General features: G+C 43.9%; 1 protein-coding gene across 2 annotated transcripts; it reads right to left on the bottom strand.

Moving 5' to 3' along the window:
- Positions 1–1,005: 1,005 nt before the first annotated feature.
- LOC118222897 (protein FAM124A-like) lies at positions 1,006–20,304 on the bottom strand. 2 transcript variants are annotated; one of them, XM_035408820.1, is made up of 5 exons: positions 20,082–20,304; positions 19,032–19,391; positions 12,994–13,025; positions 7,284–8,053; positions 1,006–2,329 (listed from the first exon to the last, which is right to left on the bottom strand). In XM_035408820.1, the coding sequence occupies exons 2-5, from the start codon at positions 19,340–19,342 to the stop codon at positions 1,586–1,588; spliced, it is 1,857 nt and encodes a 618-aa protein (XP_035264711.1). In that variant the 5' UTR covers positions 19,343–19,391; positions 20,082–20,304; the 3' UTR covers positions 1,006–1,585. The 2 variants fall into 2 exon arrangements, with proteins under 2 accessions (XP_035264711.1, XP_035264712.1); XM_035408821.1 differs by lacking the exon at positions 19,032–19,391.
- Between the last annotated feature and the right edge of the window lie 877 nt (positions 20,305–21,181).

Raw genomic sequence — 21,181 nt, 5'->3', positions numbered from 1 at the left:
TCTTGCTGTTTTTTTTTTTTGGAGAAGTGCATTACTACGAATAGCAATTGCAACAAACAAACAAACAAACATAGTTTGGCAAGGAGTGTTGATCATTAATGAATTTTAAAATGTATTTTTATTTTATTAGTAGGCTAGTAGCTGTATGCCAGAGTAACGCAAGGACACGGAAGACTTTGATTTTCTGTCTTGATCTTTTTTTCCTTTTTGGCAATTGGGTAGGCTAGGTTGGTTCTAAAATTTGTGTTCGCGTAGTTCACTTTTTTATACTTTGTGTTCCCTCTGGTCTTCGTCCTGATACTCTGGAAATCAGTATACTCTTTCCCTTGTTGCTTGAAATGTATTTATTATATACGAGATTGCCGACTGTGATGCTTACGCTGTATTCTTGTGTTCTATAGCAGCGTTTCCCAACCGGTGTGCTGCGGCACTCTGGTGTGCCGTGTGAAAAATCGTTCAAAAAAAATGTAAATGTTCAAATAAATTTTTTTAAAACTTAAATGAACAAATCCCATTCACAAAAGCCAAAATAAATGTAATTAAAATGCATATCGCTTCATTAAAACCCCAAAAGAACATTTGGGCCTACTGTTGGCACGTCACATCAATGTCAGTACGTGGTGTGGAGGGGGGCTGCAGGGTGTTTATTTTTTATGCTTTTGAGAGTGGTGTGCCATGAGATTCTGTAAAATTGGAAAGTGTGCCGCGGAAAGAAAAAGGTTGGGAAACACTGTTCTATAGTGTGCCATGCTGTAGTACACCTCCTAGAGGAGGATGATTTCAGGTAGCAGGCCTGTGCATGACTCATGGTGTACCAGCGACCTCCTCTGTTTGTGCAGCTGGCCATAGTTTGCTGTTACCCCCATAATGTGCGCACACAGGAGTTTACAGACAAGGAACATTTTATTGTGTTAACCCCAGCAAATAAAATACCCCCTGTGTACCAGTACAAAGTGTAAAAAATCTGAGAGTTTAATCTTGACACTTTATTTTGAAATAATTGCCAAGGCAGAGCCAAAAATCTGACAAAAAGCTATGGGATGGACAGTATTTTACAACAACATTTTAGTGAGTGACAAAAAGAGGACTACACAGTGCTGTCATCTATGTAACCATTATAAATCAGCTGCTTCGTCACTCCTGAGTTATGATTTGTAACACTAAATATAATGGTCAGTTAGTGTACTGTTACTCCGTTTTTATACATTCCCTTTAATATTTCTAACACAGACATTTATTTTGATGATGGTGTAGCAAAGGCTCAAAGGACAACAAACTTTTATCAGACATTGCCACCAGAGGGAGCTAACAGATAAAAGGTGGATATCCAGATGCATCCGTGCAATGGCTTTTGGGCTTACTTAGTTGGTCAGTTTCAGTGAAGACTCAATAAGTGATTAAAAGACAGTTGTGGACATAGTACAACAGCCATTATTATTTATTTAGCAGAATTTACTTCTCCTTGATGACATTTTCTACCCGAACATCAATTTAGCTCTGTGAAAGAATCCCCTTCATCAAGAAAATCCTGCATACGCATAAAAATAACTAAATAACTATAACTGAACCACTACTTCAAAACTGTTCATATGTAGAATTCCTGTTCCTCCTCTGCCAGCGTGTCCTGGGTACCATTGCCCTCTGCCCATGTGCCACTCCCCCCATCCCACACAGTGCCCAGGAGGCAGGTGCTGTGGGGCCGCAGCCGGTGCTCAATGGAGGGCTTCGCTGAAGAGGAGTGGCTGTTCCGCAGCAGAGCAGGGTTTTCGCAGGGGGGTGTGGAGTGAGGGCTGGGCGGGGGCGGGAAGGGCCGGGAGTATGCCGAAACTACGGAGAGGTCCACCGCCCTGCTGTCCATCTTCAGGCCCGTATCCACGTCTGTCTCCACGGCGCCCACCAGCGTGTCCACGTTGAGTCGAAAGGGCGGGGCCAGGAGGGAGGAGCGGCGGGAGAGGCCGGTGCAGAAGGAAGGGGAGGGAGAGCAGGGGGTAGAGCAGGCCCTGCTCAAAGTGGGCAGGCAGAAGAGGGAGCGACTCCGGACCCCCGACCAGCAGAACCGCGAGGCCGCAGGGTCGCAGCGCTGGCTGGCCTGGTCCTTATGGAAGGCCAGAGCCAGGTCTGGCTGGGAGACCCGGGCCTGGTTCTGCTGTCGGGTGCGGGAAGGGTTCCGGTGGCAGCGGCGGTTTCGGTAGGAGGCGGGGTCACACCCATATGGGGGGGCAGTGGCGGGGTCTGGTGGGAAAGGTGATGGCGTAAGTGAGGGGTTTTCCAGCAGGTCATTGAACTGGCCAATGGTATGCCTGCGTCTGCATTGGTTGGAGCCTCGAACCTGCAGTCAGAAAGGAGAAAGTGACGGCATTACATTAAATTTCATTAGTCCCAGCCATTGCTTGAGCAGGTAGACTGCTGGCGCATTGGTGCATAGTCACTAGTGAACAATGACAACCCTGTTTTCCAAAGCTAATTTGAAACAGAATCAGGTTAAATTCCAGTTTAAGAGAAGGGGTTTAGTCCACCCGTGGCACTATTTAAATATATTTTCTGTTTGTAGTTTTATACATAGTTGTATTTTTGTATGAACATTTCAACATTTTTGACCTCCTAAAAAATGACTTGCAGCCGGAAGAGGTGTTGTTGGACCAATAGCAGGCACTCTTTCCTTTGGACCAAACAGAAAACCCAATGCCACAGCACAGTGATGGAGGCCCCGTGCTCTGATCATTAAAGATCCCATAGCACAGCAAGGGCTGGGGTGTTAATGCTGGTGTCCTGGTCAAATTCACAGGAAACTCATCATAACCCTACATATGACTGGCTATACAATGCCATTCATGCCTACCGTATGCATGAACGGCGTAGCCTACCCACTTTGATTCCCCAGGTCATCAATGCAAAAGAGAACCAAGTTTTCAGTCAACCTACCTGATGAAATAAAGGTTAAAAAAGGTTTTGAGCCTGAACGGCTTTCCCTGCTGCCAGCAGTGGAAAGACTAGCAAATGAAAAAGTTTCCAGTTTTCCAATACCAGAGCTGGCTTCTAAAAACCGAGCTGCAAAAGCATTACACACATCATTATATACAGATGTCTGAGGGGGCTACTGGGTGGCCTATGCTGTTAAGATGCTGTTGTGGTCTGGGGATGGGCCCCTGTGGTCTGGCATGAAGTTCAAAGCAGTTCCAACTATGGGCAGAGCATCACATTGGTACCATGAAAATGTCTTAATTCACAAATGCACCTAGTCCAGACAGCTGACATTTAAGTCACAACCTTTTTCTTCTAAAGGTTACTGAAGGTCGCTGTCTGAGGGGCTTAACCCTGGTCAATCGTGACCTTTGCACAATCCAGGGACATTAGATTATATGGACAGAAAGAGGAGAAGCATCTGGTGCAGTACTATTTGACCACATGGTTTGGCAGGTTCTCAACTTGTCCTTTGTGATGAACTGTACCAAGAATTCTGTTTTGACAGCAGGGTCAAAATGTTCTCAGTTTGACCATCCTTTTGACATTTAAGTTCAACTGCACAATGTCTGAAATTGACTCATACGTTGAACGATTTGACTGCAGATTGCACACTTTTACACACAGACTTGACACATGTAAACACTGGCTTTTTATAGTCCCCCGGTTTCCTGAATAAAATTCACAGTCTGTGAGAAATAAATAATATGATTTTAGGTCAGAATCCAAGCATTTTTCAAATGACACAAGCTTTTTATTTAACTTAAATAGCAGGAGATTTACTTTTCCACTCCAGGACACTTCATTTTTCATATAGTGATATTTCTATGAAAAGTCAGTGCAAAAAAAGCCAGAGCATATCTCATAAAGGAAAATTATATTACATACTGTTATAAGAATGGGACACTTTGGAAAGCTTTGAACAAAATGTATGAAACGGGCTTTACAAAGCATATTATGATTATGATGAGTGATTTTATATTTTATAATAACAGTGAGAGGAATGTTTGTTTTACCTTATTTTGTTGAAAGGGGAAACACCGATGCATAGGCATCTTTTTTATGCTCTCTAACAAGATGTGATGAATACCTACAGACACTAGAGGACCAGAGGGAGGAAGCAACATATTATAAAGACATGAAATATTCACAGGTTGACCCAAAGACACAGGAAACAGGAATGAATGTCAGGTTCCTATCACCTCTGCGGGCTGGGTACTGCCCTCACACACACACACATGCACACACACCCTCAGAGCAGGTTTTTCCACATTGGGGTGAACTTATAGCAGGTGTGCTCAAGGGAGGAGTCATAGCTGAACATAAAAACTCAAAACATCCTACACACAAAAGCTCCCAACATAAATATATTAGTTACACGACAAAGTCAATATTTTGCCTGGGTAGGCCTGTGACAGGATCTTCTGGATGCACGTATTAAACACCTTGATTCCACACTGGCCCGGCTCTAGCCTTTGTGCTGACCTAGTTGAGATTAGGGAGGAGGGGCCGGGTGGGGTGGTGTAGGTGGATGGGATGCGCTTGGGAATTGGTGGGGGTCGGGGGGGTGGGGTGCAATTACGGACAGATTGGGGACATGGGGGGGGCGCTATCATGAACATAACACTATTTTTTCCGTTTCCTCCCTTCGTTTGGCACTCCTCCAGACAGTTGTCACCCCTCCTGACGGACGACACCCTAGGCGATCGTTTATATTGTTATGCCGAGAACCGGCCCGATTCCGCACAGCGTAAAGCCTCATGTCATTACAGTCAGCAACGGAATGTCACTGTGGGACATTCTATCTCCTACACCCAGACCGTCTCTTTTCCCCACCCAGCTTGGTGGCCCTTCCTGGGGCCCTTTCCTGTTTGAGTACTCATGGAACAAACCCCAGAACCATGCCAGGGATGGGCAGTATTTCATATGCATGTATTTTAAACATGCATCTACATGTTAGTATTTGATATGTAAAGCGTAATGTTTTTTTATTGTATATACCACCCCCATTTTGAGTGTAGTTTACAGGCGTATCTATTTGGGAGGACTTTTATATTTTTGTAACAAGGTAAACTTTGGTCTATTTTTTCATGCCACCCTCAAGTCTCCGTATGTTGCTGTCTTGCTGCAGACGCAGAATGTGATAATAAAGGCATCTTCACAGATGACCTCTGGTGGTTTAAGGGCCTCTAGAGAGTGATTGAGATGGGGCCCCATCAAGGGGCGTGACCTTGGAGTTCATGGGATGCAGACGGGGATGTACCCCTATGGTGTGATCCCCATTTTCAGCCCCCACTATTTATGAGCTGCAGTGGCAGCTGGAGAAAGCATTATCTGGCACACAAACAGAAAACACCTCCATTTGTAACTCCCTCTGTACCCCTGTACCCCTCTAGGGATTCCACCGCATCAGTGAGAGTATCTTTAGAAGAACAAACATCAGAAGATTGGAACTTTTGGGCTTATTTCTTGCACATTAAATGACCCTCAACATGGCGACTCATCCCACCTTTCATCAAAACCACGGGGCCCAGAAAATCCAACGCCCTACACTTGTTAAAATGCACCCTAAGCCCTGTGAAATGCCCCACAGTACACGGTGTAAAACCCTCATACCTTGTTCTGATATCCCCCTCCCCAATGAGAGATCAGTTACAGTGCCCCCCAAGTCAGGCCTTTGCCCAATTTTCCCTCTGTTACTCTTTAAAGCAGGGGTGTCAAACTGAATCCCAAGTAGCTGCAGTGTCTGCAGGTTTTTGTGATTTCCTTCCATTCAATCAGCTTCTAATTAAGGCCTTCAGAACCAGGTGTGTGGATTCCTTAGCCAATCAATGACTTAAATGAACCAGTGGTGCTGAGAACATCCCAAAAACCAGCAGACACTGCAGCCTTCCAGGAGTTTGACACCTGTGATTTGATTTGAAGTCACAGTGTTCTCCTCTGTCTCTTTTCACAAGTTAGCAACAAACACACAGTAAATACCTTAATATCTTGCTTTCTGTCACCTTCTTTCTCTCTCTTTTGCTCTGCTTGCTGTTTCCCATTTTCTGTCAACTCTCCTTTTCCATTTTATCATTTTCCATTTCCATTCTGTTCTCCCCATTTACACTCTCCTTCTCTGCTCCCACTTCACTCTTTCTGTCTCTTTCTCTTTCTTTTTAAAAAAACAGTATCAGACAGACTTCACCTTAAGTTTGCTTCTCATAAATTACTAAACAGTACTGAACCTTTTGTGACAATCTATAATTAGTTTATGCAGGTAGATGGAGCCAGAGTTACACCGGGGAATGGACATTTCTGGGCAGGAAAACACTGGTGGATGGGACAGAGAGGGAGACCAGATAGCTGTGGGTTACTATTAATGGTGTGTGAAGCTCGGTGATCTCTCATTTAACAGAAAAGAAAACTATTGTATACTGTACCTGAACCATTAGCCACACACACACACACACACACACACACGCACACACACATGCATACACACCCACACACACACACATGCACAAACACACACAGGGAGGGGTCTGTTGTAAGACCTGGAGGGGGGTTGGGTTCTCATACTCCGGATAAGAGAGATCACAACGCTGCCTCACACTGAATGAATGCTTCCTGTCCTGGCGGCATCTCTCGCCCCTGTTCCACAGACTCCGCTTCCAGAGTGGAAACACGACCCTCCCTAGGGCCCACTCACGCCGGCCTGGTGCAAACTCAGTCTGGGTGAATGTAAAGCAAATTGGACGCTTCTGTGCTGTGGTGCCAAGCCTCAATGCCTGACCGCCAGGCCTGTGAAGCATCCAGCGGGAACCACTCTCACATTCACTCTGTGTTCTGACTGTAGCAGGCAAACAAGTACATGAAACTCTAGTCCAGGGGAAAGTGTCCGACTGAAGAAGTAACTGGAGGGTGAAGTTTTTGATAATGGGAGGAGCTTCCACATGCTCTCATCTATAGCAGAAATCTATGATTGGTTAAAGTCAGTGAGTTAAGTGATAATACACTATTATGACCCCACATTTCATGTGGATGCTAGCTGCTGGCCAGTAGCTGCTACCCACAGTGCTACCCCTGCCCCACCCCCCAGTGCTCTTAGTGGATAATGTTACCACAACATTGTGGCTACCATCTGTGTCAGAGGTCTGCAGCACTGGAAATCCACTGGGTCTGTTGCCTTTTCTTGTTTTGCTGTAATCCGCAACCCAAGAAATAAGATTAGCCAGATTAACTTCTTTATCTGATCAAACTCTTAGCAACAACAAAGACCAGCAGAACCTGGCAACTAGCCACGCTGCCACCCCCCACCAGCCTCCCCCATTCCCCCTCACCTGCAGCAGTATCTTGTTCCCGTCATAGTCCTCGGTCTGCCAGCGCACCTCACTGATGGGGGTGCAGGGGTGGGGCAGGAGGGGCACCAGCCCCCCCACGTCCCGCACGCGGAGCTCCATGATGGCCGAGTCGGTGGGAACGGGGCTCTGGCCCCAGGGGAGCCTCTTGAAGGAAAGCTGCACCTCGGTGTGCGGGTTCGAGTACACAACGAAGAGGCAGAGGTCCTCCCTGCACTGGGCCAGCGGCCGGCGCAGCAGCAGGCCGTACATCCTCACCATGTCGCCGAAGCTCTGGTGCCGGCAGTACACGGTGAAGCGCACCATCTTCTTCCCATAGTGCACCTGGCGCACAGCCCAGAGCGGCGTCCCCGGCGCCAGCGTGAAGAAGTCCTGGCTGTGGGGGGCCGGAGGAAGGAGCCTGCCGTTGACCCGCTTGGTGTGGTGGTAGCGCCACGGCGGGCGCTGGAGGGCACGGTGGAGGTGCAGGATACGCCCCTCTCCCCCACACTCCTCCTGGAGGAACAGGATGACAGCCAGCGCGGGCTGGGCAGGCGGCGCCCTCTGGAGGATGGAGGGGGGACCGCGGGGCGGCGGCTTGGGCCGCAGTCGCCAAGCGCCCCGCTCTGACACGCGAAAGAGCTGCAGCTCCGGGTGGATGCAGGAGAGGAGGGCGTCCGCCGCCCGCTGAAGAGGCGTGGCCTGACCCGGGTCAGTGATGATGTGGACGCTGACCAGGAAGGGGTCCTGCAACACCCCCATGGAGCGCTCACCTGTGGAAAAAGAGAGAGTGAGAGAAAGTGAGAGAAGCCACAGTTGATACCCAATACACCAAAACAGTATGCATTGACAAACACATAGAGAGGCTGCTGTTCCAACTGCAAACAGTTATTAACTTGTGAGTTAGCTAGCATAGTGGCGAAATGAATTCTTGGCTACCCATTATTTGAATATAATGGCTTCCAACGATTTTCTGGAGGATACAATAGATGACGACACATTTCGGAAGATTTTACTGGAATCAGAAGTTGAAGGCTACCGTTTTGAGCCCAAATACACGACCAAGGAGATAAGATGAAGAGGTATGGTGGCAGCTTTTCATGATGCTGCTGGAGCTGAACATGCAGCAGACTCAGGGCCACCTCAGGTAAGTAATGACTGATGGTGTGCATGTAGTACTGTAACAGTGCCGCAATGCCAATACATTGGAATGTGTTTGTTTGAGTTGGACCGGGCACAGCTTCATTTGTCCACCTGTGTCTGACACCCTCCCACAGACTGTCAGTACCCGCCCTGTGGTAGCCATAAGTAAAGCAGGAACTTGAGAATACACAGTAGTTTGGTGCTATATCTCTGCACTCACTTGCATAGGGAGTTGACTGTGAACTTGTTTTAATCTGGAGGACAGCTGCTCTTCTACAAATAAAAAAACCCAGGTTGGCATTTCCCTTTAACCTTCATGAAATAACTTCAGCTGAGTCGTATTCGCTGAAGCTAGAGGAATGTAAACATGACCCCTCTACTGGTATCCTCAGTTAGCAGTGATACTGGATGATATGTTAAACTGGGGTGAACAGAGCAGAACCGTCCAGAACTCTCTCTCTCTCCCTTTCTCTCCTTCCGCATTGCTCTCCTCAATCTCTCTATCTCTTCCAAGAGATGAGGGGAGGGGGTTCTGTCTAACTAGGCCACATACCCCCCCATTTTGCTTGTTATTCTCATTAGAGGGTGGTTACTCAGGCTGAAAGACTGCACAGCGTGAATTTTGCAACGTTTACACCGGTTATGCTTTCCCTCCTGAATTCTTGACCAGAGCATTCCTACAAAAAAGGCTGAAAGCCAAACCCACCAACATTCGGTCCGACCGAGGGACCTACCCACCTAACACTAAACCTGTTTAGAATGTGGGGGAGGTGTCTGATTTGATTACCATTTGGTTGTGAAATACCATTACAACAAAAAGATTTCCCAAAACAATCTCAGAAGGAAGAAGTTCTGTCAAAACTTCATCACAGAGTGCTGGAAATTAACTAGCGAGGAAGCTGAAGGTTATTTTCATGTTTCAAAAGCAATATCACAGAGAGCAGAACTTCCCCATCTTTCTCCAAAGTCCCCTCAAGATGATGTGACCCAAGAGGTCAGGGAGGAATGCACATTTTTACCAGAGATGTCAAATTCCTGCATCCGGGGTACTCTTTGATAAAGACAATTATAGTTTAAAATTGTGCCAGTGCAATATGCAACACACAGTGAGCTAAGTGATCCACATACATGTCTTTGAGCTATGCGCTATGCTGTGCATGTATGAGGAATTCATACATGCTGTTTCATGTATGAATTCCTCAATCATGAAAATATGTGATTTCTGATTTCTCAGTTTCTAAAAAAAATCTATAAAAAGATGACTATGAAAAATAAAAGACTGAAAGAGTCACTTCAACCACCACCAATGTGTAGCACCCACCTGGGTGATGCATGGAAGCCATTTTAATCCAGAACACTCACCATACACCAGCTGAGGTGGAGATGCAAGGAATTACTGAGCCAGTTAAACTGGGGGAAGATTAGGTGGCAGAATGACAGAGCCAGGGTGGGAATTTGGCCTAATTGTGAGAAAGGTTCCATGGGCTCTTTAATAACCACAGAAAGTCACAACCACAGTTTAATATCTCACCCAGAAGAAGGTGCCTTCTATAGCAGGGTGTTCCCATCACTGGACTGGGGAAGTGGTTTATAACTTTCTACTAGTCAACTTTTTCCCTTTTGCACAATCAACCCCCGCTGGTGGTTTCTATGCTACTCGGAGGAAAGAGAGAGAGTATGGACCTACCCCACAGGCCCTGTGGGCATGTTTTTTTCTCACACGATGAATGTACAATGCAACAAAGGCAAACATCAATTCTGTATTTGACCCTGGGCTGGAGAAGAAGCTGGAGAAAAGAATGTGCCAAGTGATACTTTATCCTGTGCTGTGAAAACACTTTTCCAAACAAACAGCACACTGAAAAATCAGCAACAGAACAGTGAAAAAAGCTGAATTTTTTGTTGCTTGTTTAAAATAATTAAGTAAACCACGAAAACTTAAAGGGGACTTAAAAAGGAAAAACTGGTCTTTGTAGAGAGAGGAACACTTGTCATTTAAGAGCCCAAAACACCTTCTGAAGCCTTTGGAAAGTGGATAATCCCCCACTGAAGAGGTCAAAGTAACACGCTGAACTGAAGAAAAACTACATGCAGACAGCTATCTTTTTTCAGCACTACTAAAAAAATGCAGCATCAACACTTCACCTCCTTCTCTTTTTGTGCCAGCAAGTTAAAAACACACAGACACACCTACATACACACATTTGCGTATGCACACACACATGGATGCATACACTCATATACACAAGCACAAAGGGATACACACACACACACACACACACAAAATACATAGGAATCATGTTATGGAGCTATGGTCATGTTTCATAGCACATGCGACTATGATTAGTGCAATATACTAAAGGCTGTGGTGTGGAGTGCCTGGCAGGCATGCAATGTGAATGTCTGAAGCTGTTAATTAAAAACAATCATAAGGAGAAACTAAAGAACAGGCACAGCCCCGCCCCTCCTTCCAGCTGCAATTTATTCAGATTCACACAATGTGCTGTTTTGTCTACTTTTAAAGTGTTAACAGTAATCTTGAGGTGGTGCAACTCTGTTTGCTCACACAGATAAACCTCATATTCTTTGCCCTCTGACATGGTTGAACCTAACTAAATCGTGATTTGCTGTCCACAGCATAGCTACATCTCTAGTAAGCATATTAGCACGTGTAACTGGGACAGTTCTGCTTCAGTTTTCAAACCAAGGGCCTCACTGCCCATGTAGCATGAGATATACAATTTTCTCTGAAAGCTAAAGACCGGTTAAATAAATACATGGTCCAGCTGTGTCCTGCTTCTCCCCTCAGATGTTAGCACTGTTAGCATTGTTAACACTGTTAATATTGCTATTGACCTTGTGTCTACCCACAGCTCCAACCTGGTTCCAGTTCTGTGTGTGGAAAATGTATCGTTTCATCAATGACTACCCTGCATTAGAACTTTGGAATACAGTGGGGAAAGTTGTACAGTGGTCCTGAGGAAGGCTGTAGAGAGAGTTCCATAAACATTTGTGATGTGTTAAATCTCACATGATTAAATACAAAGGTGGCTGCTCCTCACACATCGAATGATGGCTCCTTGTAGTAGTTCAATTTACACAAGCCTTTCTTTGCTTTAGTATGGCGATACATGTTGGGTGTGTGGTGTATTTGCATGACACCATATGGAAAATTCTTGCTGACTGGTCTGGAATATCAATAAAGCTTTCAGAAAGAGAGAGAGTCTGGAATAATCTCTCAACCCAACCACACTGACAAACTCCTGGAGTGAGACTGGAGAAGAGCAGCACTGAACTCTGGGTAATTAACCCACATGGAAAATTTACATGGAAATTATATTGAATAGAACACAGCACCAAAGCCTGCAGCTCATTTTCTCTGTACTGATGCAGAATCAGTTTATTTAATGCAGATCCAACTCTCAAATGATTGGTGCCTGACTGAGTGTGAGTATTTGACAAGGGAGATGCATTAGCTTATATGTCACACATTAATTTTTTCCTATCACTGAGAAAAACTTGTTTTCAACGTCACTATGAAAGTGAGGGGGGTACCCAGTCCCACGTCTTAGAATTCACCATGAGTGCCAAAGTCTTATTTTGTTATTTGGCAGCCTTGAGCTCTATGAGAGAGAATAACAGTTTCTTAGATGGTGGCAACAGATGGACTTGCAGTATAGCTATCAAATTACCCTCCACATCACCCCATCTTTTCTCAGGATGAGCTTGGGGAGTTCAAATGAAATTTCCCCGAAAAGGGTTTGATTTTTTCAGGTCTCACAGCAATACAGCATGGTGTGAGGTGGGGAAGTGGTCCAGATACCACTGTTGTACCGTGTTGTAATGTATTCTACAGATGTACTGTTATTTATGTCTGGACTGTACGTCTACCAACTGAGGTCAGAGCCAAATTTCAATAGACGATAAAGCCAAAAAAAAGTGGAGCCAACAAACAAAAAACAGGACAACAACATCAAATGTTATCCAACTATTTGTCACAATGTTTCATACCTCAGTCAGACCAAAGATCAAAAGATAAAATATTTCCTCACATGCACAGCCATTTCCTCCACAGTGAGGAGGAAGACAGAACAACAGACAAGTGGACAGTATGTATGTAAATACACGTTGCTGTCCCATACTGCCCCCCAGACCAGGAGAAACACTGCTAGTAGGGCTTTAACAGAAAGTACAGAAAAATAAGGGGCCAGTGTGGGTTTGTCCATATTCCTGTGAGTGGAGGGCTTCCTAGCGCTTAACGCTGGTCATAATCCCATGATAGTGACACTGGATGACTCTGGCAAATTGAATGAGGAAATTCAACCTGTAACACAAAAATACACACACACACACACACACACACACACACACAGGTGCCTGTCAAGCGCATGCACACACACATACGTAAGGAGGAGTGAAAGGACATTCATTCATACAGGGCTATGAGAGCAGGTCCCTGCCCTGGGATTTCACTTAAACAGCAGATACTGGGGGATACAGTACAGCCAGATACAGTATGGTACAGCTGGAAACAGGGGGGGTTTGTACAGGACAAAGCTTGTGTACTTACTGCTACCAGAGGACAAGGGGCTGTAGTCAGACCTGCAGAGAGAGGAAGAGATGGAGAGGGAAGGGTTCATTTCAGGCTGTCAAAATGATTTAGCAGTTATTTCTCACATTTCAATGAAGAGGCATCTGCATAAACAGTGGACCACCAGTCTACATTAAACATCTGGGTGGCACACATGTTAACAAAGACAAACACATTTCTGAGCAGCTCAGTTTGACACTCGAAGACCGTGGGCTGGGTCCTAGTATGACAGGTTTCAGCCTTGGCTACGCTATTCTTGCTGGAAATTCCAGCTACCAGCCCAAAAGGGAATCTAGCTGGAGCAAGCTTCTGCTCCAGCTGGATACCATCTGGAAATTGGTGATGGCCTGTTGTTGGCTCACCAGCCAGACATAGTCCTGCCAGCATGGTTGCTATCTCAACCATTTTGCTGCTAGCTTGACCATCTCCAAATCAGCTCCAAACCTGTTGGACTAGCCCAAAACAAACTGGATCCTCTTAAAACCAGGCTGTAACCAAGCTAGAATTTCCAACAGGGATCACTATGACAGGGAGTCACTATGACAGGGTGACCCTGACATAATTGGCTGTGTCCTATCAGGGATTGGGTGAGTTTAAGACAGCAGAGATTCTTTGGGTACAGTCACATTATTACAGGTTGACACACCAGACAACTGCACAGTAAAACGTCCAGATTTAATTCTACTCAAACAGAGTACATACAGAGACCAACAGGGACCATGTACACTCTTTAAGAGTTGATTTAACAGTGAACATTTCACTGCGCACTTCAATACTTCCCATGGACACACCAGACATGCCTTGCCTTCAATTGGTACACAAAATAATAATAAGTGGACTGAGGATGGGTCCCTGTCACATTCAATTATTGTTGGATTCTCCAAGGGTAACCTTTGGATTCTCCAAGGATAACAGAATAGGTTCTTCTTGTTAGATAAGATGAAAACTATTTAATTAAACTATTCAGTCGTTCCAGACAGACCAATTTTCAGACAATGTAACAATATTTTATGATAAGCAGTGTCAAACACAGCACTAATAGGACAGGAACAGATAAATTATGAACATCAACACTCACATTACTATGATTTGACCACCGATTTAAAGTGTTTAGAACTGTGAGAAACTTTCCATTCAATACAGAGCAATTTATAATAGATAAACTGGCATCTGGCCAGCAATGAGAAACTATTTCAAGAATGCAGTGGCAATATGAACAGTTTGAGCAAAGTATTTATGAGTTGACTGGTGTAAAATATATCATAACAGCATGATATTGTACCTAAAGCTAACAATTCTCTTATAAATGTTATACTGAATTGAACTATAGTTATCTTTTCTTGAAAGTATGTAACAAATTTATCTTGTACATATGAATTAATAGGATCTCTACCAAAAGGGTTGCTAAACACAAATAGTCACTGGCTCTCTTGTAGTAGTCTGTGGACTGCAGGATGTTTAAATAGTCACTAGCTCTGATGTAGTACTGTGTGAATAGTAAGGTGTAAAGCAGGGGTGTCAAACTGAATCCCAAGGGTGTCGCAGAGCCTGTGGGTTTTTGTGGTTTCCTTTCAAAAAGCAGCCAGTTAAGGCCTTGAGAACAAGTTGTGTGGGTTCTTTAGCTATTCAATGACGTAAATGAAACACTTGTGAAACACCCCAAAAAACCAGCAGACACTGCGGTCCTCCAGGTCTGGGGTTTGACACCTGTGGGGCATAAAGAGTCAGTGGCTCACAGATTCAACCAGAGAAGTACTAAAAAACCAAAAACACAAGTCCCCTACATTTCTGTTCTCTGTATAATGTCTATTTATACTGCACAATGTTTTCACAACATTACTCATTATCATTTACTGAATGGATTAACTTAACCCCAGGTGGCTGGACAAAACCCAAACCAAGACAGGTCACTGATCCGGTGAAAATTCCCCATTGGTGTGGAAAGCTTGCAAGGGAGCACAGCCATAAATCTGTTTACTCAGGAAACCCTTGTATCACTTCAGATTTCAGAAATGCTCAGTAATAGAAAAATGACATTCAGGGAAGAGATCAACACTCATACACGATATGAATATCCTGTGTATTTACAGCTGTTTTAGTGCACAGATTTCAAATTAATTTGTGTCTGTGTGTGTGTTTGTGTGTGTGCATGTAAATGCCTGGGTGCATGGAGAAATGTCCTCACAATAGAACTCAAGGATATGTTGAAAGGCAGCAGAAAAACAATCACACTGGCTCACACACAGCCTTTACAACAGTCATCACATTAACTCCTCCCTCACGCTATCACACCCGAACAAATTCAGGGGATTCTGGGATTCCAGCCTCACAAAATTCACATTGATCTCACCACAGGCCAAGAAATGAAACAGAAGAAACTGATCACACAAAACTAGTAAGAAATTCTTGTTCTCTTTATAGAGAACAATATAACTTCATTTTCTTTTTTTCTCATGAGAAAATTATCAATAACCAAATCCTGATTATGGCCAGCAGCCTTACAGCGCAGCACATAATTGCATTAAGCTTCATCCTGTGAGGGAGGGTTCCAACTAGGCCGGGATTTCCCTGAGTGCACAACAGTGACACCTCTGGTCAATCTGAGACCTGCCACCCGCAGTGCGTTGGCTGCACAGCTTGTAGAAAGGACATCAGAATTGAAAAAAAACTGTAGCCAGTTGCTCATACTTCAGAAATCATTACAGTAACTCTACTCTCTCACATTGTAACAGGACGACACAGGAAAAAGAACACCCCAAATGTGGTTATAAACGTATTGAGAAATGTTTGATTGTGATGTTAAAAATTGTTCAGCAGAATTTTATTTCAACGTAAAACATTTCTTCAGTGCTCTGCAAACATGCATGCCCAGTGAAAGACTTACACACATTCACACTTAAACACACACACATGCATATATACACATGTAATGATGCATTTTTCTCTTGAACTTTAAGTCATCATGTCCCCTTAAGAGATCTTGAGAGTACCTTGCATCCTTTAGGTTTGATAGCAGCAGAGCATCTCATGAATCAGACACATAGCCCCCGGGACTCCTGTTATCCGCTGATATTCCTAGCTCTACAAATCACTGGTTAGGGCAGCCGGCATCAGTCTGAGCTATGAAAGACCAGAATGCACTCCAGATTTAACTTCAGAAAGCTTTATCTTTCAGTTAGATTTCTGTTCATTTTCAGGGTCGCATGGGTCAAAGAGTGCTGCTGCCATGGTGGAAGAGATACCAAATCATCGTCTGAAGGCTCAGAGAAAATCTAAGGTCATCCCTTAAACAGATGTGCCTGACATAAGACTGGTAGAAATCAAATCTTAACAGAGACAGCAGAGCTCCCCACAGATTTGTTCTCAACCTATCAAAGAAAATGTACTTCAAAACCAGTGAAAATCTATATCAAAGTATAACTTATTCAATGTGTTAATTCTGCTTTGTAAAACATCTTCTGCTTTTTTAAAAATCATTCCTGGAATGTCAAGTACTGTAACAGCACAGACGTTGCCAGACCCAAGTTAAGGCTGACAGAGTGAGACTGGAAGGCCTGTCATACTGCCATGCTTAGCTGTGTTGTCGGAAACCCCCTTCACTCGAATTGATTGGCTACTGGTACCAGTGGACACATCTCATTATCCTAAATGGCCATGCCAGATGCACCATCTGTTCAGCTCTGAGGGGCTCTTCTCTGATTGGATTAATGAAACAGCCTCCATCCACCCCCTTGGCCTTGTTAGCCAGCCTTGAAACCACAGATTCTCTACACTTAGCAAAGGGTCAACTCCAGCATTCTTTTCTACCTAACCACAGGAGTATCCAGTTGGTAAGATGAGTTTCTATACTAGTTTATTCATATTCCTGAAGAGATATGCCCACGGATAGAACATCCACCTTGGTCACGTTCGCAAAGATGGCCATTGATAAGATTAATCAAACTACAAAAAACTTTTAAACTTCAAAAAGGTAAAAACTGAACTTTCAAAGTTAGGAATACAAAGCTAAGTTCCTGGCTTGTCTGCATAATCTTTGCTTTCACAGGAAGTAAATTTGCTTCTTTCCTGTACTCTTAGGGGGTTGTGGAATATGTAGTCACACAACATAGGGATAATTTATTAATGCCAGCATGTCAAAGCCTCTCAGTAGGTAAAATCCTGGTGATCCTGATGCCAGGATTATGATCAAGGTACTAGAAGGTGTCATGTGACTGGGATGGAGGAGTTACAGGCTTCAGCAAAGATCAGACATTTATGCACAGATCCTAATTATTTGAGGTGCTAATTAGTGGGGTCCATGATAAATGAATATAAAGCTCCCAATGCTCATAAGCACAACAGATTTTTTGCGTAAAATGATGATGATCCTAAGGGAATTAAACACTGTTTTACACACTAAAGTTGTGATGTATCAAAGTTTTAATTTCATTTACTGAGTCTGCAGAGGAGAGACACAGAGAAGCAATCTCTGTGAAGCTGAGAGAAAATGCATATGGACAACAGGGGGTGAAACACTCCCTTGTCCGTTCAGCTTGGACTGAATGACATATCTGTCCACTCAATGAAGTCCCTGACAGAGCAACAGCAATGACTGTCTGTGTGAAGAAAGACACTGCTGTCATAGACCATCTGAGCTGATCATGTGCAGACTGACACCACATACACACATACATACACACACACTGTAATGCTGCAGAAAACGCCATTGATTCTAGCATACAACTGTACTTTTTAAAATAAGGCCCAGTTAGCTGAATTGTGGCAATAATGTATCAGTTAGGTCTGACCTTACACAAATTAACTCATGGGGCACAAGAGGCACTTTGTCATGTCCAAAAAAAAAACAAACAAACACTTATTCTTTAAACTAATCTCAGTGACACTTTATAGGTCCCAAATACCTGAATTTTATGATCACTGTGTTCCGTGTTCAGTTCAAGCTCAGCTAATTACATACAGTGTGTAGCACATCATTACGTTTGGTGCAAGACTGCAACCTATTCCTTCTGAGTATCAACCCAAATCTCTCTGATTCCATCATAGTCAGTCTTCTCAATGACTATTTAAATAATCAAATGCATTCTCTTTTCTGGATGTCAATAAAGCTGGATGCATGGTGCTTTCAATCATTGACATCATTGACCCAATCATAAAACTGATCTCTCCACGGTAAAGCACTATAATTGGTTCAGTGAACGGCAGTTATAAATGTGTCAGCTCCACTGTTAAAGGCTTCTGAAGCCTCCATCTCTCATCACTATGGAAACTCATGAGAAAAGGCATGATCTCAACTCAATACACCCCACTCCCATACATCTGTTTCTGCTTGTTAATTGTTATTGTAAACTTGATAACTAGTTTTTATTTTTGATCTACATAAGAGCAGACTGAATGAAAAGAAAGGCAGCGAATGGGTACCAGAGTCTTTTCTGGTATTGCCTAGCATCTCCTATGCATGGAGTATCACAGTGACAGAGGCTAGCTTTATGGCAATCACCTTCAGCCAGTAAGGCAATCCTATGGCTGTGACTTGATGAAGTAAAATAAACCTGCACTTTAAAATACAGTTTACTCTCCACAAAACCATTCAACACTAAAATCACAAATCACTGTTCGTATAGACAAGAGGGAAATAATACGATTTAGATATTAAAATAAAAATTAATTAAGCAGGCAGCTTCAAGAAATCTAATAAAAATCATAGGATAGCCCTCATGGCAAGCCTATCCTTACAATTATATTGCACGAGAAATTGCTTTGATTTTTTCGTGGCCCTATTATACTTAAACATAATACTCTTGATCCGGAAAATTATGGAACCCTGTGATCTGTCCAGAAGTTAACTTGCTATCTTAATGGCACAATGACCAATTAGCGAATAAATTCTGCCAATATTTTCTTTTCCGTGCCAATACTTGCGAGGCATATGAATAACGTATGCAGTATGGTTAACAGATGCGAAGAGTTAGTAAAATGACTGAAGGGTTTTCCGCGTTCTGCAATTTCCCAGCACTCACCCCCCCGTCTCCGCTCCCGAGTCCACACAGTCATCTTCGGTGGAATTCTTCTCCATCTCAGATGATAAAGACATTTCCCTTTTGCATTCTTTCACTATTTTGTGTTGACTCCGAGCGTGGCTTCTCGCTTTTGAAAACGAGATACCTTCTGTCCGATTTAAGGGGTGCAGTAATGAGCGTGACCCGCTATTCTCACCCGCAGCGAAGTAGCACCACAGACGAGCTCGCGTTACAGACAGTTCTTCTGTTGAACTTTCTTTCAGAGTGCGAGGTGCAGCGACGCCCCTATCACGCTGCGTTGGCATAAGCATCGCCTGCACTGCCAGTGGCAGGAACAGAAACTTCGATTAAACTGGACAACTGTTGAATTATATAGAATAGAAAAGAATTGTAAGAACACAAAATTAAAGTGGGCAAAGAAAAACGATGGCAGCCTGTTTAAAACAATCAGTTATATTAGCCCATTCTTTTAATTGTAGAAATCTTAATCAATTGGGGTCTTTATGTGGGGTAACCTGTGTCCAGCCTACCTGATAGAATTACCATTCCCAGACCACTAAAATTATATTATATAAGCCTATGATAGGAAACAACTATATCAGTCATGCTATATCCTTTTTTCACGTGAAGTAAAAAGAGTATGAACTTGAACATAACATTTGACACTGAACATGAAGTGGAGCATAAGGCCCATGTATTTGCGGCTACAGTGCATTCTCGTTATTTAAATTAGCTGCAATAGCCTCAGTCTCTGTGGAGGCTAAAAGGTCTTGTAAGGATTCGCTTTTTAAGAAAATAAATATCTATTGTAACTAGCCTACAGCCTACTAGTTATGGTTGTTGCTTATATATGGATTTTGCCTAAGCCTATGTAGGATAGCTATATATTTGTATAATTTGATTAGCCTATGTCATTGGTATCTTTAACAACCTTGAAAGTAATTTACTTTTTATCTCATATTTCGGGAATTGTTATTCCGATTATTAATTACTGTAATAGCCGCTTTTGTTACGAATTACAATATGTTAAAATGCTGTGTTATAGCTCACCTTCACCGATAGCTGGTTACTTTATAATCCTCGTTATATCGCGTGCCTTCCTGTCCTGCTATGCTTATTGATGAATTTTATAACTCGCCAGGCCCTTTTCCTGCTGCTAACTGAGAAAATCTCATTGTTCAGCTTTAACCCTTTTCAACAAGGAACTCTTGCGTGCAATTAATCCCTTTTAATCCCTTCTCTAATCTTTAATCTTAATGATCCCTTCTGCTTCTTCTAATCCCAATAATCCAGGAAGGTAATCATAGCTGCCGACGGTGGGCACTTTTTTGACTGAGCTCCATAAAGATTTAAACAAGGGACAGGTACTGTCAGTACTCCCTCATGGACTTGGGTTGGCTTTTGTTTTCATCCCCATGTGCTCTGGACTCCACCCTTCACCTGTTACCCCTTATCCCACTCACCTGTTCCTTGTTCCCTCATTGTCCTCTGCCTATTTAAGACTGCCTGTCTTACCTTAGTTTGTCAGTTTGTCCCAGACGCACGGCTGCGCTCATCAGGCAACGGTTCTGGTGGCCCTCCATGAATGATGATGTTTGCAGCCTTGTGATGGCGGGCCCCAGAATGAGACCTCCAGTCAACCTCCTGCTGGCCTGTTATGACCACTACCTATTCCCAAGAGGCCGTGGTCCCACATAGCTCTGGACTTTGTGACGGGTCTGCCTCCCTCTCATGGTAACACCACTATTCTCACTATTGTTGACTGTTTTTCTAAGTCTGTTCACCTGGTTCCACTACCCAAGTTACCCACGGTTAAGAAGACTGCCGAATTACATGTCTTCAGGTTACATGGACTACCTGTGGACGTAGTGTCTGACAAGGGTCCTCAATTCACCTCTCATTTTTGGCGTGCGTTCTGCAGACTTCTGGGTGCCAAGGTCAGTCTCTCCTCAGGCTTTCACCCGCAGTCCAATGGTCAGTCAGAACGGGCCAACCAACAGATGGAGACAGTCCTGCGTTGTCTGACATCTCAGGACCCCTCCTTCTGGAGTCAGCAGTTGCCCTGGGTGGAGTACTCCATGATCTCCCTGCCACCCTCCTCCACTGGCCTGTCACCGTTCCATTGCTGCCTCGGCTACCAGCCGCCTCTG

This window comes from Anguilla anguilla, chromosome 3, assembly GCF_013347855.1.
Source record: "Anguilla anguilla isolate fAngAng1 chromosome 3, fAngAng1.pri, whole genome shotgun sequence".
In the NCBI taxonomy this organism is placed as follows: Eukaryota; Metazoa; Chordata; class Actinopteri; order Anguilliformes; family Anguillidae; genus Anguilla; species Anguilla anguilla.
Note: the sequence above shows the minus strand (reverse complement) of the source record. Positions and strands in the feature narration are given on the sequence as shown.